The 14372-nt window shown below is 40.6% G+C and overlaps 1 protein-coding gene across 2 annotated transcripts in view; it reads left to right on the forward strand.

Moving 5' to 3' along the window:
- The window catches only part of LOC102368918 (nuclear factor of activated T-cells, cytoplasmic 1-like), a 71402-nt gene that overhangs the window by 17836 nt on the left and 39194 nt on the right, over nt 1–14372 (forward strand). The window contains exon 3 of one of the 2 annotated variants that reach the window (XM_025194467.1): nt 12793–13479. In XM_025194467.1, the coding sequence (XP_025050252.1) occupies nt 12793–13479 (687 nt within the window). The remainder of the gene's footprint in view (nt 1–12792; nt 13480–14372) is intronic. The other variant, XM_006037986.3, reaches the window with a different exon arrangement.

The following is a 14372-nucleotide window of genomic DNA, read 5'->3' on the forward strand; positions in this document are numbered from 1 at the left end:
GGGGACACGGATTCCTGGACAGGGTGATCAGTCCTATCCGAGGGCTTGTGTGGAACCCGGGACCCTGCGCTTTAGTGCGCTGTCCCTTTTATAAACTCTTCAGCCAATCAGAGGAGGCTGCTGATTTACAGTTAAGAGAGTGTGTCTGCTGGCCAGGCAGGCACGCTTCTCCCGCAGCTCCTGATTTGTTAAGGCTGTCTGATCACGAGCTGGTTGGCCTCATGATCATGAGCTCTTCACACGCTGAACATGACCCGCTCTCATGTTCTGCATTGGTCTGGCATGTGGGCTGAGCGTTTGGTCACCTTTTGTACTCAGACACTCAGAAAGCCAGAGACACTGGCAGGGTGAACGTGCCTGAAAATGGGTATAAATTCTATTTATACCATTCAAAAGTCACCTTTCTGCTGCCACAGCAGTGTAAAAAGGCCTGGATGTATCTGGGAATCGGGCCCAAATTCTCATAAAGGTATGAAGATATATTTTCAGAATTGACAGGCCCAGGAAGCAACAGATTCCTGAGGGATGTGTTGTGAAGTCTGCTCAAATCAAAGCAGAACTGGAAGGAAGGAGGGTTGCCTGGAGGGGATTTTTCTCTTAGGTGAAAATATGAATCATGATTGCTCATTTTTACTCTACGTGCTGTTATAATTCATTTCATTTTGGCTGTGAAGTGGCTGATTGTTACTTTTGACATTTAACAGGGTAACAAAAAACAGGCAAGGCTATGTTGGAGTCCTTTTTCCACTGAACAGGATCTCTAACTTCATCATAACTGGGTCTTTGACCATTTTTGTCTCATCTGAGAATCGGGAGAGGATGGGGAATCTCACTTTTGATCCTTTTTTCTCTAGTGTTATGCTGTCATGGGGGGGAGGGCTTTAGGAGGTGGGGGGGAGGGGAGGAAGGTTGCATGTAGGGTTAGGTCCCAGGCGAAGTCATCAATATTTCACTTAAATAAGAATCCCCTTTGCTACTGGTCAGGAGTCACACCTCATTTGCAGATGGCAGTTGTTCTTTTTTCAAATAAGGAGATAATGGCGGCAAACTAGCCAAGTAGTGCCAGCATCCAGTGCTACATCTCCACCTGGATGGTCTCCTTGAGGGATCAAGAAGGAATACTACTTGATGGGACTTCCTTTGATGGATTATGGTGGAGAAGTTAAGGCCATACTGTGCCACACACTAACTCACACTGAGCAAAAGCTTCCTTCACGTATAGTCTCACTGATTTCTAAGGTACTAATCAACCTGAGTTAGCATGGCAGGATCTGGCCTATTGTTCTTATCCTCCCACTAACAGTGTTTTAACAGCAGTAATTTGCCACCCTTACTTCCTGTGTATTCCCCCTGGCTTCACACATCTGAGTGTTAGAGAGGTTGAGACTAGGATCTTTCAATTAGTTTAAAAGCCAAAAGGTAAACCCTTCCATAAAGGCAATGAGGTTTAGAATTACAGGGACTGAATTACATAAGAGGTTTATTTTTGTTCTCCTCGGGTGGCTGATTATCATAATTAATCTAGCCCTTTGATTGATCTAGAAGGGGATGCTGTTCTGGTGGTTGCACTGGATTAAATATACATGAGAGAGGCACTTGGTTATGGAGGAGGACTGTGTAAGTTTCTGAAGGAGAAGAGTGTGTAGGAGCTAAAATGGCTCAGAATAATCAAAATTAAAATATTCTTACAAGAGGGCTAGACTATGATTTGTTGTACGAGAGTCAGATTCCTGTGCAGGTAACAATATGTAGCCTGCATGGTGGCAGGGGGGGGGAAAATGTTGTGGTGTATTAGAAAGTAACTATTGATTGGCCAATGAACTCTTCATTAGAGCAAGTTGCACTCTATGCATTACTGTCTGCTAGCTCAAACCACTAAGTTCTTTGGAGAGAAAGAGAACCCAGATGAGAGCAGAGCACACAAGAAGCCTGGGGCATATAAATATTTATAGTGTACAAAGTGAAGCTTATGAACCAGTTAACTGCAATTCCTGTGTTTACATGATGAAAAATATACTTGTTTTATTGTGTCTCTAATCTGAATGTAAAACTTCCATCAATAAATATTCCTTTATTCCAACAACCTCCTTAAAGATTACTTCCCACACTGCTGCCTGTTTACAATAGACTGCATAAATTATGGCTGCCTCCACATTAATGCCTTTTGGGCACTCTTCCCACAACTTTCATTTTACTATTCAGATCTCCTTGAAGGGAAAGCAGACAGTGTGGGGGGGAGGCGAAAGCAATGTTAAATCCCTTGATTCAAGACTTGACCATATTGCAGAAGAAAGGAGCCTGAATCACACAACTCTGTATTTACACATGCACAAAGTATTGAATTGACCCCCAAAACTCTATCATCTTGTCCAGTATGACACACATTTGCTCAAACTTCCACCTCACAACAGGACATACAGCAGAATATTATGCAGTGAGAACACCAATGAAGCTGGCAGATAAGCTGTTGACATTAGGAAGAATATCTTAAATGAAAGCCACTAGTGTTACTTTTCTTTCCTTGTTAAGGCAAATCATCTTTCTTTCATGCATCAAAAGGAGTGTTTGCCATAACAAGATATGACCTCAAGAAATCCCATTTTAAATCTAAAACTAATCCAATTCAGTCAGACATCTAGTTCCATTTCATAGCTTTCAAGCAACATTCCAACAGCTCAAGCCATATTATATTTGATTGCAGCTGGTTCATACAAGCAAGGAAAAAGCATTTGGAGGCCTTAGAGAGGCTGAAAACAGTAAAGTTTTGTTTAAAGACAGCAAGCTGTAACTTGTTTCATGTGTCCTGCAATTTTTAAAAGGAAGAAAAAATCATAATTTTCAAAGTTGTGTGATTGATGTCTTCTGACAAAAAATGAACCAGATCTCTTGGAACTCTCCCCCACCCAATCCCCTATTCAAAGAAACATAATACATAACCTATCTCCATTACTAATATACACAAATCAGATACCCCAAGGCTACCCCCCCAGTTTTAACAAGTGTGCATGTGAACCTACAATACATAGTCTCTTGCTTTCACTTGGATATGTGTTGAACAACCTAATAGTTTAACAGCAATTGAAAAGCATATGGTAATTGAATTAACTGGAAAGCACTTTCTAATCAGATAATGGCACTGCGCGAGATCATAGACAAAGATGTATGTATGAGGTTTCAATCTGTTTAGATAGTATGCTTATACACACTTATGCATGTACATCAGAGCCCATAAAATCATGTATATGTAAAAGCAAAGAGGGCAGTCATGGGTTATAGCTTTTCTAATGGTGATCAGGAGAAACAGCTAAACAACTTTGAAAGGAGTCTTGGCTCTTTCTCTAAATAGAGCCAGCAATTGTATGAACCCACTAAAACAATAATTATCTGGCAGAAGTAGGAGTTAGGAACATGATTCTAGTCTCACTGGTTTTATATCAGTGTAAGGCTATTGACTAAACTAGGGCCTTGTCACATGGGACACTTAGTATGGATTCAATCTGTGTGCTGTTAAAGTTTGACCGTATCCCAAGCAGTCACACAATAATGTTTCTTATGATCTCTTAACATGCACAGCTCACTGATTGTCAGTTCCAGCCTCAGTGCTGCACCAGAGTTTTGAACCAGCTTTGAGCTATCCTGGGGCTGGGACTGACAATCAGCCGATTGTTGGTTCCCTGTCCTGGAAACCTGTAGGGTTGGATGCCCCTGGCTTTCAATTTGATCCTGAAGGAATCTGACAAGTGAAGGATCCAGTAGCCTTCCACCTGACATGTGTAGCTTTCCTCGTCCCACCTGGTACAGCAGAGGGGTCCCTGGCTGATGTCATGACTGGGTAAGGACTGAACGTCACTGAGTGAGGACTGCATGAAGCAGTCTGACTACAGCTGTTACTTAATTTGATGTGGAGATAACTCCTCAAACACAAAGTTGTAGCTTTGCTACAATATGAGTGCACTTAGTATGTGTTTCACTGCTTGAACACATGCACACCCATGTTTTACGTGCATTTAAGACACAATAAGAATAACTTGCAACATGTTTCATAGAGTCAGTCCTGGTTTATACTGGCATAAGCAAGAGAGATCTTCACAGGTTCTTCTGTTAGTGCCAGTCACCTTCACACATGAAGTCAGAACTGAATCTCAAAGCCATGTACTGTTTAAAATGTTAAATCCCATTACTCCATAAAAAACAGTGCTCTGGCTGCTTTGTGTTGCTGTAGGGATGCAAAACAGCTATAACCCTGGCAGATGTAATCCATGTCCTTTCCTTGTAGGCCTGCTTAAGCAGCTTCTATCTATCCCAACATGTCCCTGGCAGGACATACAGTGTGGCAGGAGAAAGAGAGCTATACTGAAGTTTTCATATTCTCTGGCCCTCCTTACTATCCCTTTGAGCTATGAACTGTCAGATGTAAGTTGGATGCTCTAACTTCTTCCAGAATCTGGCCTCTTTGTGGGCAAGAGGAGAATGACTATGATACAAGACTGGCCTTACCCCCATTCCTTTTGCCTCCTCTGGTCTTGCAACAAAAACAGCTCAACCTGGATCACTGAGCCACATGCACTTACGAAGGACATACTTTTTTGACCAACAAATCAAATAAATGTCATTCCCACCCACCACAGTCATGTGGGCCCTGACTTTTACAAACAAAGAGGGCAACAGCAATATGGATACATGGTATATGGCCCATATCGGCAAATGAGCGGTGTACCTTGAGAATGGCACAGATCAGCATTTTCTGTAAGCTCAGCTTCAGTCCCTTGGAAATATGTCTTTATTAAAGACAAAAATGAAATAAAGCTGATCAAAACTATAATATTTTTATTAAAAAAGTATTTCTCTTCACCTTCCTTTCCTCAGTTCCCAAGAAGACCCTACAGGGGGTTTTGGAGATTCCTTCCCTTGATGAATTCAGTTAGCTAAGGGAAGAATTTTTTTTTGATGGGCTATGATCCAAAACTTTGGTTCTCTGTGAGTAATTATATCAATTTAATTGTCAGCTCACACATCTGAAAATTATTAAAAGAGTACATTGCTGTATATTGGAGAGGATGGGTGGTCCGAGGACACTACTTTAGGACTCAAGAGATATAGATTCAAGTTTCTACTGCACCAGAAACAGCCTAGGTGAACTTCTGCAAATCATGTAATTGCTCTGTGCCTCTGTTAAATAGGGATATAATAGTTCCCTATCTCACAGGAGTACTGTGAAGAAAAATGCATTATAACATGTGAGATGCTCAAATATTACAGTATTGGAGGCCAATAGACATGAATCCAGATGGGGTGCAGTGGTGTGGTCAAACCCCCTTTTTTGGACTGCATTTCAGGAGCAGCAGCCTGGAGCTTTTTTAAGTCCCTGAATCAGGTAAGAATCTGTCTCCTCGTCCACCCAACCCATTCCCATCCATGCTCAGCGGTACCTCCCTTCCCCTCACCTCCCCTGCCCTCCAAGATGGCTACCTTGGGGTTTGGGAGAGCTCCAAAGCAGTCCTGCCCTGCTCCAACCAGCCTGTGTGGGGAGATGGCCTCAGCTGGGGACAACAGCATTTGCAATGGCAGACAAATTCTCCCTCCTTGACTGGTCCCCCTGGATGTTGCCTGACAGCTCAGGAGCAGGGAGTGGGAACCTGCCTGCCACCATTGCTGTCACTGTTCCTTGTGAAGCCTGTCTCTACATAAATCCACATTTCACCGGGTTGGAACAGGGCAGAAGTGGCTAGGGCAGCAACAGTGTTGGGCAAGTCTCCCCTTCTGCACCCAGAGGCATAAATAGAGAGGGAGAGAAATGGGAAGGGAGTGGAGGTGCTGTGAGCACAGCTGGGACAGGAAGGATGCAGAGAGCAGAGGGAGGGAGAGAGTCTTATCTGATTTGGGGAGTTAAAAAAATACCTAGCTTCTCTCGTGGCATGATCTACCTCCTCTGGTGGGGGTGAGGGAAGCTTGGAGTGGTGGATTACAGCCATCCCAGCCATGCAGGGGTGTTCCATCAGGTCAGGTTTGAGGCACAGTGACAGAGTGCTGTGAGAAAGCAGCTACTGCAAACAGGGAGTTTAGTCTGTAGGTCTGTCAGTCTGTTGTCTTTCACTAACACTGGACTTATTTAAAAATTCTGGCCCTGGGAAGCTTACCATTGGCTGCAAGAGGACCAAACTATCATCTTTTCATATCCCAAAAAGCTGTTTAAACTGTAAGCAGAAGTGGGTGCAAATCCATCACCATTTCTAAATTAATTAAAATGAGGAGCCTTCCAGAGCAGTAGCAATTGAGACAATAACAGGTGGTGTCTTTGGAGGAATATCTGGTTCCTGATAGAGAGGCTAGATTCTGTTTGGATCAAGTCTGCTTTACAAGGTATTTTTTCAAAGACACAAAATAGCATTTGGAAAACTAACCCACTCAAGAGGTTTGGGCACCAAACTCTAGGACATTCATCTGAAAATCCCAACCTAAATTATTATTATGACACATTGAGCATGTCTACATGTCACCCTAAGGTAACATAGTGATCACCTGGGTCTACATGTGATCGGCAGCTATGTTGCCATAGTAGCTTGCTCCCCTGATATAGCACGCCACTACAGTGATGTAGCGGTAAAATCTAACTGTGTGCCACATGCCACAGCACAGTAACTGCCCATGCTGCACCGTGCTTTATTACTTCCAAAAGGAAGGAGGAAAGCATGGCATCGTAGCAACGTTACCATATGGCAATGTGTAGATGTGCCCATTTACTACAAACATTTAAGAAATTTTTGTGTGTAAGTGACAAAAGAATGGTGTAGTTTTGTGTTTTTAATACAGTAATCACAATTTGTAGATAGGTTCCAGATGCCTACATAATAGTCTTCACCCTAGCTATGCAGGGTAGTTTGTTTGATATGTTGATATCAAACCAAGGGCAAAAAAATAAATATGATCATACAGTAAATGTCTGCACTGATAATACTTGTTGTGGAAGTGTGTATTTGTTAGTTTAATGTTAATAAGGATAAACATCTGTATAATTTATATACCTCTCTTTTCTCAGTTCTTGTATGTTAATAGTGCCAAAAATCAAAGGTTTAAAAAAGCCCCATCTGGATCGCTAAAGTGTAAAAGCAAACAGACTTTTTAGAATTGTCAAAAATGTATATAATTTACCTTTAAAAGCTTTCAGGCACTCTGCTCTAAAGGTGCATGATTTATTATTTTTCTTCGAAGCATGATATATTAACTTTTTACCTGCTAGAAAAGCCTTTCATTTAAACCCAAGCTTGCAACTGAAGTATTTCTCCCACATTCAAATCCACACAGAGGACCATTGTCTTAATCCTAGTGACTTGGTATGATGTCATAATACCAGTCTCTCTGAGTAAGAATCGGAGGTAGCTTTGATTTATAGCTCACATTGCTGCCAACACATGGTTCTCAGATATTCAAATTAAATTAGATGACATAATGAAAGAAGTCCAGCAGCCTGTGGTGATACTGTCAAGCCACTGAAAAACAATTAGCACAGATTAAGTTTTTTATCAGACTAATTTAGAACTTTGAACATTGTCATAATTTAATACATTACATTAAGAACATTTCAACATTATCAACAGATCCATCTTGTGCATTACAAAATAGCAAATATTTAAAAATAATTAACAATACAAACTACACCAATATTTCTCTTTCATTTGCTGGTAAAGCCCCAATTTTGCAAAGATTTGGAATTATGCAAGTAAGTAAAATTATTGCCAATTATTGTATGATGAAGCATCCTCTTTGCTATTTGCTCTTGTATAAATTCTGACCTCATTGCTGTAATTTATTATTGGCACATCCGACTATGGCAAATTCAGTCCTAATTTTTCATCCTAGTCAGCTAAGAGAGTCTGCAGTACTGAGTATTCTCTCTCCACCACAAAGCAACCCTGAGACAGACTGCTTGTTGACATTTCATACTGCTGCATGAAATTAAAAAATAGCCCAATTCATGCTAAAAGTGCTTGTAGATTCTAAACAGCTGCAGGCTTTTCCGTTGTTTGTCACTTTTGCCCCAGTTTGTGGCAAGAACCAGTGTCTTGCGGCTGGGAGACTTTTAAAGAAGTCATTTGAGCTGATGATTGATTTAAAATATTTGACACGACCGTGTAAAATAACTTGGGTTAATACAATTTTCTGTTAAATGTTAGTTCTGAGGATATTAATCATATTCCTGGTATCCCATTACTTTTTCCCCATATACAATATGGGGAGTCTCATGTGTTGGTCATATGAAACAAACCAATATAAGAAACATATGCGTCCCAAAACTGAATGACAGATAAAATGGATAGGGACAAAAATTAGCTTTGAGGCAAACTGTATTTGCTGAGAGAGGGATTTGAGAATGCAAACCCTTTATCTGGACTCAGGTAAGACAAATGTAAGACAAAAAGTTTGTGGGTAAGTGGTAACATTGCCCTCCTACTGCTGGTGGCCTACCATAGCTATTATAAAAACTTGCTGGACTGTTCTCTAGGCTCAAAGAAAATGGCTTCATAATGCAGGCTGACATTTAAGGGGGCAGATCCTTACCTGGAGTAAATCAATGGACTTCTGCCAATTTATACCACTTGATAGCCTGGTCTGAAAAGAATTGTAAGGAAAGAAGCATAAATTTTAGCCAACATATTAGACTCTTTTCAGCTCTGTTATGCAACAAAGCAAATTCTTGTAAATTGTTTGAGTAATGTTGTGGTTTCGAGGATAATAAACTAATACCACAAACAGGATATCGAATTAACAGTGATAAAACAAGATGCAGTGTACAAGAAAAAAATGCTGTTAGTATTTGGAAGATGTGCATAAGATGTGCCTATTTCTTTGTGTCCTGTGTAATAATGAGCAAAGTAAGCATAAAACTCCACCTTTCTGATTCAGTAGCCTTTTAAGTCAGCTTTGCACAGCTATAAATGTATTGGGAATTATCAAGCAGCAAAGAGTCAAACCTACGTTCTCATTCAAGCTCCATTTGAAAAATATCAGCTGCTGAATGCTTTCAGCCTTCGCTTATTCCACTTGATAGAGTTACATATGTTGGAGAAGCTGAGTTACATACTGCATAAATAAACTGCAGTATGTGGCTTAATGCAGCAATTTGTGGCATATCTGTCCTAGGCAAGTCATAATATAGTTCTACATTCCTGTAAAGTAGAGAGACAAAACCAAATGTGAATATCAAAGCCTTTCTGTTGATGCATTCAGCTTTGCAAATTTGATTTTTTAAGAAGACTCTTATTGGGTCTAAGTCTTCAGACTTGTAATTTGTAAAGATATTTACATGTGTGCAAACTGGAGTAAAAATCAACCTACTGATTTCATAGGTATTTCTACAATCATATTGTACATCTGTAAGTAACTATTTCGTGTGCAAAAGCATTGAAGAATCAGGGGTGCATTCCTTAGCAATTTCACTATTAATGCTTTCTTTTGTTCTTCTTCCTCAGTATACCTGAACTAATAATGAGATCGACAGATTAACAGAATACATAGTATTTAATACAAGGGACCTTTTTATTTTACTGGGAAAATAGCTTTAGGGAATGCAATAGACATGATTCAGTTGAACTAGTTTAAACATGTCAAGCCAGTGTTCTGGTAGCCACTATGTATGTGAAGACATTGTGTTACCCATGACATATGATAATTCAGAGAACAAGAATAGATGATAAATGTAGGGGTGGAATTGCAGCAGCCAATCAGTGTAAGTTGCTCTAGCTTGCTTTCTCAGGTAAGGGACAAGAAAAGCAACAGACAGGAGGCTGCAACTTTATTTTGCACCTTCTTACATTTTTCTCTTCTATTGCTTTTCCTGCTTTAAAGTCACTCTTCTGCCCCACCACATCCTGTAAGTTACACCTCCTGTTCATTACAAGCTGTAATTTACCAGTGTCTTACTCCAGTTTTATACCATTGCACCTCTTCTACTAGACACAATACTAGTACACCAGCAAGCCAGCCTGCTCCACAACTCCAGGTCAGTGTCATCATGGTGAATGACATTAAGGCTGATGTAGAATTGGAATATTGTATAGTGAATTGGGTCCTTGTTGAAGGATGAACCATTGGTCCCTGTCCCATCTGATGTGACAATACAAAACAACTGAAAAGGGACAGTCAAGTATTTCCATTGCTATCACCCAATACAGGAGAATCCTTGGATTGTGCAGAGCTGAGATAGTTGCTTTCAGGCCACTGCCTCTTACCCTCCAGCATCTCCAAAGGCGAGTTAACCATGGTCAACTTTGCCAGGCGTCAGCTCGGTGTCACTGAGGATGGATGCTTGACTTATGGAAACACAGCTTTCCTCACCATTACCTTACTTCTGAACATAGTCCTGATTGTGTTTATCCTTTTAAAAATGTTCTAAAGGCAGAAACAAAGAAATATGTATTGGTAAGCAGGGCAACAAAGGTATAAACTGTAAAAGGGATGAGAGAGATCAGCCTGCAATCCTGAATCAGTGGGGCATGTCTAAATGTGCACTTTAATGTGCAGTAGCCTATTTTACTGCACATTAAAGCATCACATAAACCCCCCCTGCTATTATGCTAATGCACAGTAAAATAGGCCACTGTGCATTAAGCGTCACTTTAAAACTGTGTGCAGTTGTTACTGTGTATTAAGGCAGCCTAATGCGCATTTGTTTAGTACCTCACATTGGAGGTACTAAATTTACTGCACATAGGGGAAAGCGCCTTAATGCATGTGTAGATGTGCCCAGTGTCCCTTAGTACTTCTCCCCCACATGCCAGCTTGTCAACAGCCCCATCATAGGTTTTAATGAATGAGACGCTCCAAGGACCATTGAACACTGAATTGTTAGTGGATGAGTCTGGAATTATTTAACACAGGTGTTTCTATAGCTGTGATATACTGGGGAAATTGAATGTTCAACAACCATCATATTTCCAGCTGTGCCAGGGTTAAAGTTAGTACAGTGAATCTACTATTAAATATGTGAAAGTGTTTTCTGGTGCAGAACCTTGTTAAAGGTATTTTCTTACAGAATCTATGCTTCTATGTTTGCCTACGTGTGTTTCTTCAGTCTAGCATTTCCACAAAGGGTGTAATATAGTTTTTACAAAGCTGTCTCTGAAATCCTGGAATATCCTCCCAGCAACCAAGTAGATTGCTAGTCATTTTAACTAGGGTGCAGCACTCGAGCAGGTGAAAATAGGATTATGAGGAATCTGATGACAGTCCATTATCCATAATACATTAATCTTGAGCAGCACTTGTGCATCTGTTACATATTTAAGCATGTTTTTACTAGTGGCTCTAGAAATCTTGAAGCAAATGTTGCAAGGATCTATATGTAAAAGAACATAAAAGGAGCAAAGTTAACAAGGGAACAGGGAGTTATAAAATGAAGGTAGTGAAGTCCAGTCACCAGAAGGACAAGTTGTGAGATTCTTAAAAAGTTTTACATACACATGCACATGTGTACACGTGCACACACACACACACATACAAGTTAAATTATTAAATGGACTAGGAGTGCTTGTGTGGAAACTCACACACCATCACGTATGCTGTGAGCTGAATTGTTAGGTCAAATTACCCAAAAGTGTTTTATGGGTATCTTTTGTGCCATAGCGGGTCAGTTATATTTATACTCTACTGGGTATTGTCTGCTATTGCCATAATTTTCTAACAATGCCTCTGAGCTATGAATGTCTCTGCAGATCTTTCCTTGGGAAAAAAGATAAGCACTAACATGCATCCAGACCCACGGATACCTGCATTAAAATTGAGTCTGGCTAAAGCAAATATGTTTAAATAAACTCAGCTAAATCATGCAACGGCCAGCCTGGCCTTCTTCCTAATTTACAGTATACCTGATTCAAGATGTGCCCCTCTCCCCTTGCGTTGCCATAGTGCTGGTTAGTATGTGGGGAGAGGCTTAAACCTTCATTGTTGAAAGTCTGCTGAAGTGGAAAAGTGACATGTCACTTTTCATGAACTGTCAGTCTTAGAGATAGGAGAGCTTTCTCTCCACAATTGGTACAGCTTCTTTAGCACTGTTTTGGGTCATTAGATGGCGTAGGTATTTGTATGCAATATGAATTGGATTTATCTTGGTAGATGGAGTCTGAACTAAAGTACTGTAGGACCTGGATTGGCAGTTCAGATCCAGAAGTTGGATCCAACTTGTTGAGTCTTTATGCTCTTTCGCTGCATAGTAAGAAGCAGAGATTAAATACAGACATGAAAGGGGGGCGGGGAGGGGGCAGGAATCATATTCCTGCTCTGTCAAGAGAAGTCTTATAATTAAAAACTTCTTGTACAGAGTAGTTTGTCATTTATATTTGCAATTTTATTTTTGCCGAAATCTAAAGGCCCCACTTCTACCTTTTCACGCACAAGTTTACCAAATGTGCAGACATTTATCAAATAGGCCATCAGTAGCAGTAGAAATGCAGTAGTACATCCAAGTTAAAATTTTTGCTTTGATTGCTACAAATCCATGGAGCCCTTGGGTCCAAAGCTTCTACTGAAGCACAGCTATTTGCAAATAGATTTTTATAGCACATTAGTGCTGGAGGAGAGTCCAAAGAAAATAGTCCTTTTCAATATTAGAACCAGCTGTGACTTTCTTGTGCTGATGACTCATTCATTTTTTTTTATAGGGTGGGAGAACTAGGCAAAAGACACACAGAGTCTTATTCAAGACGTTGTTTGTTTTGCAAAGGGTATCCTAGCCACAAGCCAACTTGATCATACCAATGTGCAACTCATGTTTATTTAAAACTTTTTTTCTTTTAACAGTTCCAATTATAAAAACAGAACCCACTGATGACTATGAACCTGCTCAAACCTGTGGACCAATGAACCAAGGATTAAACCCTCTCTCTAAACCATACTACAGCCAACAGATCATGATGCCTCCTGATCCTGGTTCGTGCCTTGTGGCTGGCTTCACTTCCTGTCAGCAGAGAAACACTGTGATGTCATCCTCTCCCAACTCAAGCCCCAAGCTGCATGACCTTTCATCTTCTGCTTACAAGTGCATCACCACCCCAGGTCACGGTCACCTAGGACTTCAGCAGCCCGCTGGAGGTGTCCCCACCATACAGGAAGTGCCAAGGCCTATAGTTGTGCACCCAAGCTCTCCAGATCAGTCATCTCACATCATGCTGCAGCCGCAGGTGAGTCAACATCTGAGCAGTAGCTGTTCCCTTGGTTACCAACAAACACTCTATCCCAACAGTCCCTCTTCTCCAGTTCCGTCTGTTACCCAAGAGCCAACCTATTTGCAGTCCTGCAGTCCAACTCACTCATCCATAATGGGTCAGCAGCAGCACCAACTGCCGAAGGTTCAAAGAAATGAATCTCCAACAAACCAACCACTGTCATTGCCAGAGTTGCATGAGGACAGTAATCATAATTTGGCCCCTATTCCTGTAACCATCAAGAGAGAACCTGAGGAATTGGACCAGATGTACCTGGATGATGGTAAGTCTTCCACAGCTGTAGAGGTTTGCATTCAACCATATTGCTATATCAGTGAGTTCTTTTACCTGCCTCCCCCTGCCCCCCTTAGGGATTCTGGTGGAAGAAAGTGCCAATTAACGGCCTGTGGAATGGTGCAGAATTTTGCTCTGATGTTTTTTGGATGGGGAAGAGTTCTGTAATTGTGTTTGCAATAACGAAACTGTATTATTTAAGCATTAAATGCTGTTAGTCACTGTGGAGCTAGCTGCATGACCAATAGCTACATTGCAATAATCTTAAGCATATGGTCTTGGCTTATGCCTATGCCAGTGACCTGTGGAACTGCAGTGAAAACATATTTAACATTGTCCCATACATAATGCAGTGAAACTTCACATCTACAAATCTGCTAACTGGAACTAAATGATACACTGCTCTATTTCAGCTGAGAAAGTTCAAATGGAAAACTAAAGCATGTTCTTCATCATGGTTTTTCATCCTTGTGGTATCTGAATTTAAGGCTACTTTTCCTTTAGTTCCTATTGTGTATTCGTGACTGATTGTTCTAACTTTTAAGATAGACATGTGTGCACATACACGCACGCGCGCACACACAAAACACATCGCTGAAATGTTAAAATGCTGTGACGAACTTATTAGCTGACTATAATAAACGTGGAGTAATCTGGAAACCCATTATATGACCTCACTACTAAGTATTCCAGTAGTACATTGAATTTTCATCTTAGTGCAATATATGAATTCCCTTTCAATAGCCATTTAATTTTATATAACTGAGTATGTTATTTAAAAAAAAAATGCTAGTGGAATGGCTGTACTGAAATGAATTGGTGCCAAGGAACATCTGAACATGATTGTCTTTGATTACAACAGAAGACAATTCATTGGACTAT

Source organism: Alligator sinensis, unplaced genomic scaffold, assembly GCF_000455745.1.
Source record: "Alligator sinensis unplaced genomic scaffold, ASM45574v1 scaffold252_1, whole genome shotgun sequence".
In the NCBI taxonomy this organism is placed as follows: domain Eukaryota; kingdom Metazoa; phylum Chordata; order Crocodylia; family Alligatoridae; genus Alligator; species Alligator sinensis.